General features: G+C 41.6%; 1 protein-coding gene across 1 annotated transcript in view; it reads right to left on the minus strand.

The window, feature by feature from the left end:
* Positions 1-13203, minus strand: part of LOC311235541 (poly(ADP-ribose) glycohydrolase) — a gene marked incomplete at its 5' end in the record, with an annotated part of 139224 nt that overhangs the window by 97853 nt on the left and 28168 nt on the right. Inside the window, 2 exons of the mRNA XM_084323009.1 lie at positions 2828-2979; positions 4176-4268. Coding sequence (XP_084179135.1) covers positions 2828-2979; positions 4176-4268 — 245 coding nt within the window. The remainder of the gene's footprint in view (positions 1-2827; positions 2980-4175; positions 4269-13203) is intronic.

Consider the following 13203-nt stretch of genomic DNA (forward strand, 5'->3'; position numbering starts at 1 on the left):
TGCTTGTAAGCAACTGCTCTACTCCAAAGCTGGGAAGAAAAATAAACCGCACGACTCCAAATAATATAAAGAAATAAAAATAAACATAATAAGTTGGGCCAAGAAAATATGTACAATGAAATTGTACCGTTTATGAAATGTGTTTGATAACTACACATGTTTGATTACATGTCCATAATCTGGCACTGCTTTCCTCCTCAGCAAAGCCTGTGTCTGAATGAAATACTGATGGTAGGGACCGCTGTTGCCAAACAGCCAATGGCCTTCTCCATTATCAGAGCAGCCATCTCAGTCAATGTTAATCTAATTCCCCCGTCCATTTAGGTAATTACACTGCAATGCCAACAGAGATGCGGGGGACGCTGCCGTGCAGAGATCCGTCATGGTGCGGGACCCGCTGATCAGGCTGCCTCGGAGAGGAGGGCGGGGGTTCTGCGTTAAACTAATCCCATAATGGGCACAACAAAAAGAGCCCAAACGACAATCCTCACTGACGGCTCTGACGGTTCCCTCTGAAGGACATCAGATCAGGCGGGAATGTCTTTTAAAAGGGCACTTCACCAACAATGCTGGTTTATTTTGCACATAATCTCACACATCCGAAAACTAAAAAAAATTAAATTTGTACACATTGATTTAGTTTTGACAGTTATTGAGAGTGAATGAGTATTGAATATGACCACCTGTGATGTCATCGGGGACATGCTTGGGTTAATTACAGGTCCATGAATTGATGTAGATGAAAAAATAGCAATACCTTGTTTTATAGGGACTGCTATATCATTTCATTGAGCTGTAATTTACGCAATACAAGGATTCAATGTCCCTGATGACATAACTGGTGGCCACATTAAAACTCATTTACTCTCAATAACTGTCAAAACTAAATGAATGTGTCCAAAAATGTTTTTTTGGCGTGTGTGAGATGTACAAAATAAATCAGTGTGTGCAAAATAAATCAGCATTGTTTTTTGGTGAACATAGAAACTCCATAGATTTAGCTAAATATACACATACATCTTTATGAGTGCTATTCATAGAACACATTATATTATGTATTACAAAATGTATGCAAGTTACATGAAAATGGGGTGTTTTTAGATAAACATTAGATTAGTATTTTTACTTTTTACATTTTATAATTGTATTATTATATTTTTTTTATGTTGGCATTACTGTGATCAGCAACTCTACCCACCTTTAATTTGAACACTTGTATCACCAAAATGTATTAAACCATTAATTAATGAATTCATTAAAGTGTGTGTGAAGGGAACACAAAGGTCATCTGGAATCATGTACTGTACTGCAAGCTGAAACCGTCAACGGTCAAACGAGACAGAGTGGCCAGTGGCGGCGGCTCAATCTGTAAAGGTCAATGAATGGATGTGAAATGTCCCAGAATGGGGTATAAAGCGTGATGAGGGGCGGATTAGAGTTAAACCAACTGTTTGTCGATCTCAGAGAAAATCAATTAAGCGTACAATAAATGGATATAGCCGAGTGCCGTCTGATGGGTGTGTTGGTTCCGTTTTCTGCCTCTGGAAAAACCTTTCTGCCTGTTAAAACCTATACCCGTGCATGCGTCTGCATCAGTCTTATAATTCCTATTATATCAATATTGAGCACCTCAGACGAAGAACCATATCAGTCAGTTTGACGTTTTCAGGGGAACAATGTTTTCAAACTTTATTATCTAAAGATGGTAAGTTAGTGTTGTGTTCATTCATAGTTAAAGACAGTAGAGGTTGAGTAGTTTATTATCTAAAGATGGTAAATTAGAGTGTTGTGTTCATTCATAGTTAAAGACAGTAGAGGTTGAGTAGTTTATTATCTAAAGATGGTAAGTTAGAGTGTTGTGTTCATTCATAGTTAAAGACAGTAGAGGTTGAGTACTTTATTATCCAAAGATGATAAGTTAGAGTGTTGTGTTCATTAACAGTTAGATGCTGAGTACTTTCTGGTGATATATCACATTCACACTCCCAAGTGATTTGGATTTATTTTAAAATTGCAAATACACAGGCAGTCCAAAAAAGATTCAAAACAAATGTATATGGTTCTTCAGGGCAAGGGTTCAAATAGGGCTGCCCCCCCCCCCCTCTGTTTGGCTTTAGTCAACAAAGACTTTGTTAGTCGATCAATAGTCGTTTTCTTTTCAGATGTTCTCATTTCGTAATTTCTTAATGGCCCACTCTCCTTTTAAAACACACAAACAATGAAATGTGTTTCATCCGTACCTCAAGAGAGCTAGAAATAAGCTCTACCTGCTTTGGAAAGAAGCAGCAATGCACAGCTATCCTCACTAAATACCTAAGTCAGACCAACGTTAGAGTCTGCTACTGCTTGGCATGCCAGGCTCAAGGAAATGTCTGCACCGCGCTTGATAATGAAATGAAATAAGACACAGGGACTCTTACACCGGGCCATATTGAATTGTAACTGAACTGCGTATATATATATAATCTTTCACGTCTGTTTGTTGTGAATTATATATATATATATATATATATATATATCTGATAGCACAGTGTAACTGAGGCAGTTGAACTGACTGTAACTCTCCATGAAGCATTTTCATCATTTATGACCGGCCATTATAACTCTTCCAGAAATGCAGGTATTAAATCCTACTACATATAAAAGTCCTATTGAATGAATTCCTAGAGAACAGATCAGGGTAAAAAGTGATTAGTGAGGAAAGCAAAGACACTAGTGCCCCCTGGTGGAAATGAGATGAGATGTCACACACAGAACTAGAGGAAAGTGAACCGCAGAACCAGGACTCAGTGAAGAGACGACATGCGTAACTTAAAAAGACTCGCACCTGGAGAAGTTGATCTCTGGGTAGTTGGGGTACTCCTTCCTGGAGTTGCGTCGAGGGAAGGTGCAGAGGAAGGCGTTGGCCAGGAGGCACGCCGCCTGCTCCTGAGACATGGTGACAGAGTGGTTCATCCCTTCCTTAAGGAGCGGTATCGGCTGGAGGGAGCGAGGGAGGGAGGAAAGAGTTTTGAGAGAAAGGTCAAAATCATTTGTTTTGTCAATTTGCCAAACAAGATGCTGGCTTATGCTAAAGGGGACTCAGGACTAATCTAGGCCCCACTTCTGGCTTCTCTCAAAATCAGCCACCGTAATTACAATTACAATTGTTAGTTGAAGTGGCCCGTACTCCTAAGGGATTATGGCTGTACACTGCACTGAACATAGGCAATTCTGTAATTACAAACTGGAGAGATTGCCGCATAAAGGCTATAGACTGTTTAATATATGCTGGGCTACAGCACATGGCCATCACATTTCACGAGTGGACAATCAAGCCTTTTAGAAATTAGTGTTCGAGATGAATGATAAAAAGATTACCATAGTTTAGATTTGAGCTGATAATGACTAGCTGCAGCCCTCTCCAGTGCTGACCAATACACAACATAACGAGCTAGCTAGTTGCCAATTTGTGGATGGTGGTACAAGAGCAATGCAAGGAACCTGTTCCGCTTTGCCCAAACATTCAATCTCTGTATTGCTACCTCAAAGACAGGCCATAGATTGCAATAGGTGCCGAGGACCAGAAGTGGCATTTAAAATCAATCTTAGTCGAGCTGCTCAATTTTCTGTCTCATTATTGCCAGGTTAGCTCAGACCCAGGGGCAGAAATCAGCTCGATATGCTGCAACACAACGAACGAACACCATTTCAGTCCGGGTCAGATTGTTGCTTAATGGGACAGGATAGAACACTGAAATTGCCAAATAATTGATTCAACACAAGTTTAAAAGCGCCGTCATCCTAGCGTGAGTGAGTTTTATACACTTTTTGCTAAATCCATTCAAACTGTTGTTGATCATTCTTGAAAGAATGCTGGAGTGTTGTAAAACTAACCGAACAGATGATTGTTGCTGTTTGTCGGACAAGATTCCCAGAACATCTTAATGAGACTGTCCCTCCTGCATATGTGCGATGTCCTTCCGTCCTCAGCTGGCCAAAGCACCAGATGACTAACAGCGCTGTAACTGACCACCAATAACCAGTAACCAGACACCTTGACCTCCCCATTTCCCCCCTGCCATTTCCCAAGTTTATATGTCATATCCGGACCTTTAGGGGTCAACCTGCTGTTGTAATCTGCTATGTATCAGACCAGTGATTCAGTGTCTGTGGGCTGGCGGCGGGACTTTTACCTTGGTGCACAGCTCAGTTGCTCTCCGTGCTAATTGCACGATGTCTGGCAGCAGCGAGCTAAACAGATGTTGTGCGGCATCAGGCTCCAGGACCTTGGAGAGAGAAAGAGAACATGTTTATCTTTGTTTTTCGCCAAAAAGCTCAGCTGTCACATTATTAGCGGTCTGGGTTGATTGGTTGAGACCGATAGCATAATCAAAATGAACAGCTTCTATCCATATCAAAGGCCACGTTGTTAAACATTGAGCCATGATGTGTTTTTTTTGTAGCAGAAATAGTAAATATACAGCACAAATAAAAGGGAGATTATATACAAATGTCAAAAGCAATATACTCTATTGAAATAATCTCAGATGTTGCAACCATCTTGTGCAAACTATCCAAATAATGCTTCCTAACAAAAATATATCCCTAACATACAGGTGTAAAACACATATACAGTCATTCAGATAGATATACAGTCAACTGTTACTTCATTCAGATAGATATACAGTCAACTGTTACTTCATTCAGATAGATATACAGTAGACAGTTACTTAATTCAGATAGATATACAGTCAACTGTTACTTAATTCAGATATATATACAGTCAACTGTTACTAAATTCAGATAGATATACAGTCAACTGTTACTTAATTCAGATAGATATACAGTCAACTGTTACTTAATTCAGATAGATATACAGTCAACTGTTACTAAATTCAGATAGATATACAGTCAACTGTTACTAAATTCAGATAGATATACAGTCAACTGTTACTAAATTCAGATAGACACTCAACTGTTACTAAATTCAGATAGATAGACAGTTGACTATTACATAGACCGTTACTTTATTCAGATAGATATACAGTCAACTGTTACATACAGTAGACTGCTACTGCATTCAGAACATTCAAACAGGCATTTGGAAGATGACATAGTATTTATATAAAGACATCTTGCCTCCGACGATCAGTAACGTTACATTCATAATAATACTGCAGGTTCAAAGTGTAACATACTGTACTGACCATCCTTCACGTCGTTACATAGACTAAGGGCAATATTTTATAATAGATTATATTAGCCATACTTATTTACAGCCGTATTGGCAACCAAATGTCAGAATCGCAGAGCAATTTCATCAAGGTTGTCGGGACCATGTCAGCTGATTACAACAGGCTTTCCTGGAGCAGATGCAAAGGATCAATGCGCAAGGGATAGATAGGGACAACAAGTTCCCCGGACTAGGAGCTTCAACTGGTGATTTAGCCTAAGCCCGGGAGGACGCACCCCTGTGCCTCAACTAGATCCGCTATCAGTTCTATCTTTAATCTTATAAAATGTTCAGTTGTTATCACTATCAGCTCTATATTTAATTTTTCAAAATGTTCAGTTGCTATCGCATGCACTCATCTGTGTTTCACTACACACATGAGTGCATGCTTACCAACTGTTCGCCTGTTTTTAATGCAACATGCAACACTAATATCACTGACATCCAAGAAGGTAGATCCCCCCTTGAATGGCCCTTCTAAGGTTTCTCTCCTCCACATTGCCTGTGGTGCATTTTTTCCTATTGTTAGGTTTTAGTGAGTTTTTCCTTACCTTCGCATGGGGTATGTCTGGGAGTGTTGCATGCATGCATGCATTAATTTATTTATTTTGAGTTTATTATAATTTTTTGGACCTTATGGTATTCTTGTTTTTTCTTGACTTGTTGTGTTGTTTCTTCTTGACTTGTTTAAAGAAGACGTGTCTCTGTTAAGCACTTTGAGTTGCACTCCGTGTATGAAAGGTGCTATATAAATGAAGATTATTATTATTATTATTATTAAGAAGACATTTATATTATGGCAAAGGAGGCCCGACTAAACGCTGTCATAAGTAATGACCTGGTTGACATGATAAAGTGTTCCTTTGAGTGTAACAAATGAAGGCGGGTTGACGGGGCACGATGTGGATATAGCTGAGATAGCAAGAGGGCCTGGCTCTTTAAATCAGCGGCAGACAGTGCATCAAATCAACTGAACTGAACACATGACTTGAAACAGGCCTATCCATCACATCAAACCTGACAAAGTAATCAAGCAGGAGAGTGGGTGGGGGGAGGGTGGGGGCAGCAACACCACAGCTCACGACCAGATTTACCACTACTATAGCTTCCTATTCCCCGTTCCACTCAAGTCCAGAGTAATAAAACAACATGCTTTGACCGCCGCAACGGGGATATGTGGCCGTGTAAAAATGAACCATGAACCAAATCCATAAATATGGGGGCTCGGGTGTGTGTGTGTGGGGGGGGTGCAGACAGACAAAAGAGGACAAACAAATCAGACACTGTCCATCACAGGCTTTTGTAGTATTCATCATAAGGTGCATCAGCGTGGGATGAATATTCAGCAAGGGTGCAGGGTGCTTCCCCTGTCATTCTATATGCCACTCATCCCCACTTCTCCTGACACTCAAACGAATAATATTCCGACCCGACGTCTCTCCACTCCACAAGAAATGGGAAAACAGGTTATTATATATAGTTTGTTTGTGGTTAAAGGTGCACTATGCAGTTCCATGGGAGGGGGGGTTTGTTAGACTTTTGCATAAGCTGCAATTAGTGTACAAAACATATTTACAATACAATCCTTGGAATTATTATCTTATGTCATCATAAATCTAAACAAAATTGCAGGCCACTGTAAACAACCACAGTGAAATGGACACTTTTCAGGCAGATTTCAAGCTTCTCTGAGTTTCAAATGTCTCTCCCAAAGCTGCATAGTGCACCTTTAAATTTTTTTATTATCAAGATCTTTATAGTCGTTTTCATTTCATTACATTGTTTAATTAAAAATTATAATCTCGGAACGTTTTCATATAAATAAATTAGTGCCGTCAGGCGATTAAAAAAATGTATCTAATTAATTACAGGATTTGTAATTAATTAATCTAATTAATCGCATTTTAATTGCATAACCATTTTAGGCCTGATATCTTATATTCTATAATCATATTTCAAATTGCATGTGTCCGGATGGCAGAGTTCAGTACTGTATCTACAAAACCTTCTGTTTAATCATCTACAGGTCCATCTAAACAATCACCAGATCAAACATCCAGACGCAGCCATGATCATAGCCGGCGATTTCAATCTGAAGAAAGTGATGCCAAACTTCTTTCAGCACATCGCTTGCACCACCAGGGGAGGAAATACGCTGGATCATTGTTACACCCCGTTTAGAGCCGGTTACAAGGCAGTACCGGATCCTCCATTAGCTGGATCAACAAGCACATCGGATCATAACGCCATCTTGCTCTACCCGGCCTACAGGCAGAGATCACGTGACGCTGTTGTGTGTCATGTGAGGTAAAGAAGTAGTCCGACCAATCAGAGGCCACGCTACAGGACGCACTCGATGACGTCGACTGGGGGATGCTTCAGGCGAGCTCCAGTGACGTCAGTGAGTTTGCTGATGTTGTTGTCAGTTTCATAACAACACTAGCCGATAGCATTGTACCCACGAAGACGGTTCGGATCTTCCCGAACAAAAAACCGTGGGTTGACAAAACTATCCGAGTGGCCCTGAATGCTTGCACCACTGCTTATAACCTGGGCAGAGCGTCAGGAGATATGGATGAGTATAAGGCTACAGTCTATACTCTGCGCAAGGCCATAAAGCTTGCTAAGGGGACATATGCTGGCAAGATGGAGGCACAAATGGCCCAGAACGACACAAGAGGTTTATGGCGAGGACTACGGACGATAACTGACTACAAAGTCAGCGCCCCCTCAATCGGGAGTGCCGACGCATCTCTCGCGGATCAACTCAACTCCTTTTACGCGCGGTTCGGTGCAAACAGTGGCGACGCTAGCTCACCGGCTAACGACGTCACTGACGCGCCGGCCATCGTGGAGGGGGGCGGGCATCCGCGGGGGGGGCGGGGGGCACTCTCTCATTGACGGAACACAGTGTGAGAAGAGCATTGAGGAGGGTGAACACCAGAAAAGCAGCTGGCCCAGATGGGATAACAGGACGTATACTTAAGTCCTGTGCTAACCAGGTAGCCCCAGTGTTCACCAGCATATTCAATCTATCCCTGGCTGAGTCCGTGGTACCCGCCTGCTTCAAAGTGTCCACCATAAAAAAATATCCTCTCCAGCAGGCCTTAATGACTAGTACAGACCGGTGGCACTCACGGTGGTCATGAAATGTTTTGAGAGGCTGGTCAAGGATTACATTTGTGCCTCCCTCACCAGTGATATGAACCCTTTGCAATTTGCATACAGGTCAAACAGGTCCACTGACGATGGGGTCTCTCAGGTACTACACAACACCCTCTCTCACCTAGACAGCCAGAAGGGGGGCTATGTGAGACTGTTGTTCATTGACTATAGCTCAGCGTTCAACACCATAGTCCCCACCAGACTGGTGGACAAGCTGATTGAGCTGGGTCTGAGCTCCGCTCTGAGCGCCTGGATACTGGAATTTCTGAGTGAAAGGCCTCAGGCGCTCAGGGTGGGGGGTCAGAACACCATCATCCTGAGTATCGGGTCCCCCCAGGGCTGTGTTCTGAGCCCCCTGCTGTATTCACTCTACACACATGAGCCAGGTTCAGCTCCAACTCCATAGTGAAGTTTGCGGACGACACAGTGGTGGTGGGGCTGATCTCTGACAAAACGACGAGAAAGCCTACTGGGAGGAGGTTGATGTACTGGCACGCTGTTGTCAGGACAACAGCCTGCTCCTGAACATTGGTCAAACCAAGGAGCTGATCGTGGATTTTAGGAGAACACAGCAGGGGACACACACACCACTGTGGATAAACGGGGCTACCGTGGACACTGGACAGGGTGAGCAGCTTTAAGTACCTGGGGGTCCACATCTCAGAGGACCTGACATGGACAACACACATAGACTCAGTCGTAAAAAAGGCGAAGCAGCACCTCTACCACCTGACAGTTAAGGAACTTCAGAGTATCGGGGAAGATACTCCAGTCCTTCTACTCCGGAGTTGTAGAGAGCATCTTGACTGGAAACATCACTGCCTGGTATGGAAACAGCAAGGCACAGGACAAGAAGGCCCCACAGAGAGTGGTGCACTCAGCTGAGCGTACTACGGGTATTGCACTACCACGTACCACCCCTGCAGGACTTATATAACAAGAGGTGCAAATCCAGAGCCTGCAGAATAATGAAAGACCCTCACCACCCCAACAACAGCCTGTTCAAGCTGCTGCGGTCAGGCAAACGCCTGCGCACACCAGCAACTAGAACAGAGAGACTTCGGCTCAGCTTCTTCCCCGCCATCAGAGTCTTGAACACTGAACTCTCCACACACAAGCACACATGAGCACACACACAACACACATACTGTATACGCTCACACACTAAGAGTCACTTTAGCATGAACACACACACACACATGCTGTACACGCTCACACTAAGCGGTCACTTTACCAATGTAAATTTCACTTTAAAAAATAAAAAAAAGAACAGGAGTGGTTCTTGTATAGAAATAGATGGATATAGCAAGATAGCATAAGGACATATACGGTAGTATAACTGTATATTGTATATAGTATTGTATAGTAGTGTATCCATAGCTTAACACTGTATTGCAGGACCTTAGCATGTCTTTTACCATGCATTTTTTAAACTTTATGTACATTATACCCGTTATGTCTTATTCTTATTACTTGTATTATTGCACAATCGCTGCGGGCATGACCACCCGCATTTCACTGTATGCCTTGTATGCCGTGACAAATAAAACTCTTGACTTGACTTTCCCTTTATTCATTTGCTTAGATTTTCAGGTCCGGTACATTTGAGCATGGTGTTATTCACAGTCAAAAATAAAATAAAAATTGAATTGATATTCTCATTTGGTTCATTACAATTTACTCAAGCCTAGTAACAGACAGTATTTCTGACACTGGGAAATGGGAATACATGCCCTGAGATCCATACAGTAGATGTCCCTAGAATCAGATACCAAAAACATGCAATCAAAAAGAAATGTAATAAAAAAAAATTGTTATTTTTTATTAATTTTGAGTTAATTTTCATAACGCTATAATTTGCTGTGTAATTAATTAATCTAATTAACACGATAAACTGACAGCCCTAAAATAAATGTCTTGTTTTGCTACTCTCTATCGCCGACTGATACACAGTACACAGTTCATTAACGCTTTTTACATTTGCCTGTGTTGGTAGGAAAGGGCCACAGGAAATCACTTTGTGTGCACAGGACATGACAGCTTTTATGTCACTGGCAGCGCTTTGTTTGGAATAAAGTAATAAACAGAAAACTTAACTCAGTAGTGAGCAGAACATGGATACCACCTTTTCAAAGTGGAAAGCAAGTTAAAGGAAAACTCCAACATTTTGGGAAATTAGCTTATTTAACATCTTCCCTGGAGTTAGACAAGAAGATACATACCTTTTTTGTCTCTGTGCATGCATTAGGCTTAGGGAACAGCCGCTCCGTTAGCGTAGCTTAGCTTCATCACTGGAAGTGGGTCAGATTTGTACCCTGACGTTCCCTACAGTGCCCTCCAGTCACGAAATACACTCCAAATACAACTCCAAAACTTTCCTGTAAACATGTTGTGACCTGTGTATTTACCACGTGGAGAAATAAAAAATAATTGAATTCGACAATTACGTTTTCTAAGCAAATATACTCTGAACTATTTTTTGCCTAACCACTCCTCTCTGGGCGCAGTCAGTGATTTCAACGTGACGCGTGCTTTGTTTACATTCTCATTCATTCAAAGTAATCCACTCGCAATCTGACATTGGTCGCACACACACACATGCACTGAGTCGTGAGTCGTGCGTGCGTGTGTGTGTGTGTGTGTGCAACCAATGTCAGATTGCGAGTGGATTACTTTCCAGAGACATGATAGAGCGTACAGGGGGACACTGAACACAAAACTGCTCCAGGTAAGACCTAACTTTGCTGTTACTCCCGGAGGCGCAGAGAAGTGGGGCAGACTGGTGTCAATTCTGATCAGCGTTTTTTCAATAATGGAATATTCTCCGTTATGCAACGAAACTCACGTCTGGCATACCTCTGGCAACACCGCAAATCAAAGGCAATCGATCCCACCCCGATATATTTGATTCCCTGTTTATGTAATATAATTTGTGGAACCAAATAAAGTATTCAAATGTGTATGCGTGTGTCGTGTGTGTGCGCGCTCGGACGTGCGCTAAAGCTGCCTCGCTAAGCCGTTTATTTATATGTATTTATTTCTGGAGCATTAAATGCATATCCTCTCTGGTTGGATGGTGTATTGTACTTGTGCTGTATAATACCGGTAACAATACATTTTAATCTAATCTCATTTTGAGATCAGTCGCAACTCGCAAACCGCTTCCTGTTGAATGGATCAGCATGCAATACCAGACACTCTCAAGCTGTTTTGCATACACCTCACCTGCCTTATAAGGTGCATGCAGGCGTGACTATGCAAATGAAGTGAGCGCGAACGCGCATTTGAGTTTAAGAATGAGTGGGATGCATGATGCAACCGACCTGGGTAAGAACAGATTTGGACGTTAAGAACGGCTTGATGAATGTGGCAGTGGCTTTTCTTATTGTTCTCTTAACAGACAGGTAAGCAAGAATATAAGAAAAATAATAAGAGAGTATTGTTGAATGAGGCCCATTGACACTGAACATGTAAGAACATGTAAGCATCATTCACAAAATGAATCATAACAACCATTAGTGCTGTGCTAATCACCTTCCCTCCCCTCTGCTTTTGATGTGTAACTCACCATCCTACAATAAATGGTTTATTAGACCTTATGGGGGTGTCGAGACTGATAAGTCTCAAGTTGGACCAAAAGATTGTGACCCTAACCCTAAATTAAAAGCAAGTCATTGAGAAATGCAGAGTTAGTATAATCTCAGGTCATTACATTTTCACATTTACCCATTTGTATAGGAGTAACCTCCTTACTCCCACATTGTTATTTCTGGTCTGATTAAAGATGTTGTTTGTTGCCAAACTAGAGGCATGATTCACAAAGATGCCCAATGGATAATTTGAAATTAATTAATTAAATTAAGTAAACTGGCTCAATTAGCCCTATAAATTAAAGGGCATGCTATGTTATCAAGTTTCTGGTAATTTTGTTTTGTTTCGTTTTGTATTGTATTGTTTATAAATATTTATTGATGATAGATATAGATATATCTATACATATGTATAAATTATGATTGGACTCTATTTGATAGGTCATTCATTTAGTCATATTGCATAGGCACACCTGCGTTGTGATGTCATTTCCTGCCGTGTCATTTACCTGCCAGGTGTGTTTAACCATCACCTTGAATGCATTTCCAGTGCTAGCCATACCACTGATGAAGGACATTGTCCGAAACATGTCTGCTTTTGATTCAGGCTGCCAATAAAAAACATTGAACCTGTGAGTGCTGGTCCGGCTACCCTGCTTTGATATATAGTAATTGTGACACATGAAGTTTATGTCAAATGCTGAACATGCTCAGGGGGGAAATGTACCTATGTCAAGCCACGCCCCCTTTTCTTGATCATCCAATCGCAACTGTTGCTTCCCTGGAATTCTCTCTAGTTTATTTGACTGGATCCAACCTTCTGAACAGACAGGTGGCCTCAAAGGTGGCCTCTCCCATCTTTCTTTTTCACATTATCTTCAGGCGATTCAGGGGAACATTTATAAAATCTTGAATTGCCTTGAATTGAATCATAGAATTATAGGAATAAAAAAATAATAATAATAATTTTAAGGGCCAAAGTGGACGTGGCTGGCAGCGATTCAGGGGCGGTTTGGATCCAGGCTACTAGTTCACGTTCCATGCAAACTCCCCATCACCCCTTATGTAAGGTTAGGTTGTAAAAGCATCAATTACTCAGTCAATATCTGAATAAATCTGATAGAGGCAAGAGAGCATCAAACCATCTTCATAAGAAGAAATGCAGTGTCCCCTCCACAGAGATAGAAAACATAAACAAGCCAAGTCCAACCCCTGGCGTGAGCAATGATGACA

This window comes from Notolepis coatsorum (assembly GCF_963971535.1).
Source record: "Notolepis coatsorum genome assembly, chromosome: 10".
NCBI classification, from domain to species: domain Eukaryota; kingdom Metazoa; phylum Chordata; class Actinopteri; order Aulopiformes; family Paralepididae; genus Notolepis; species Notolepis coatsorum.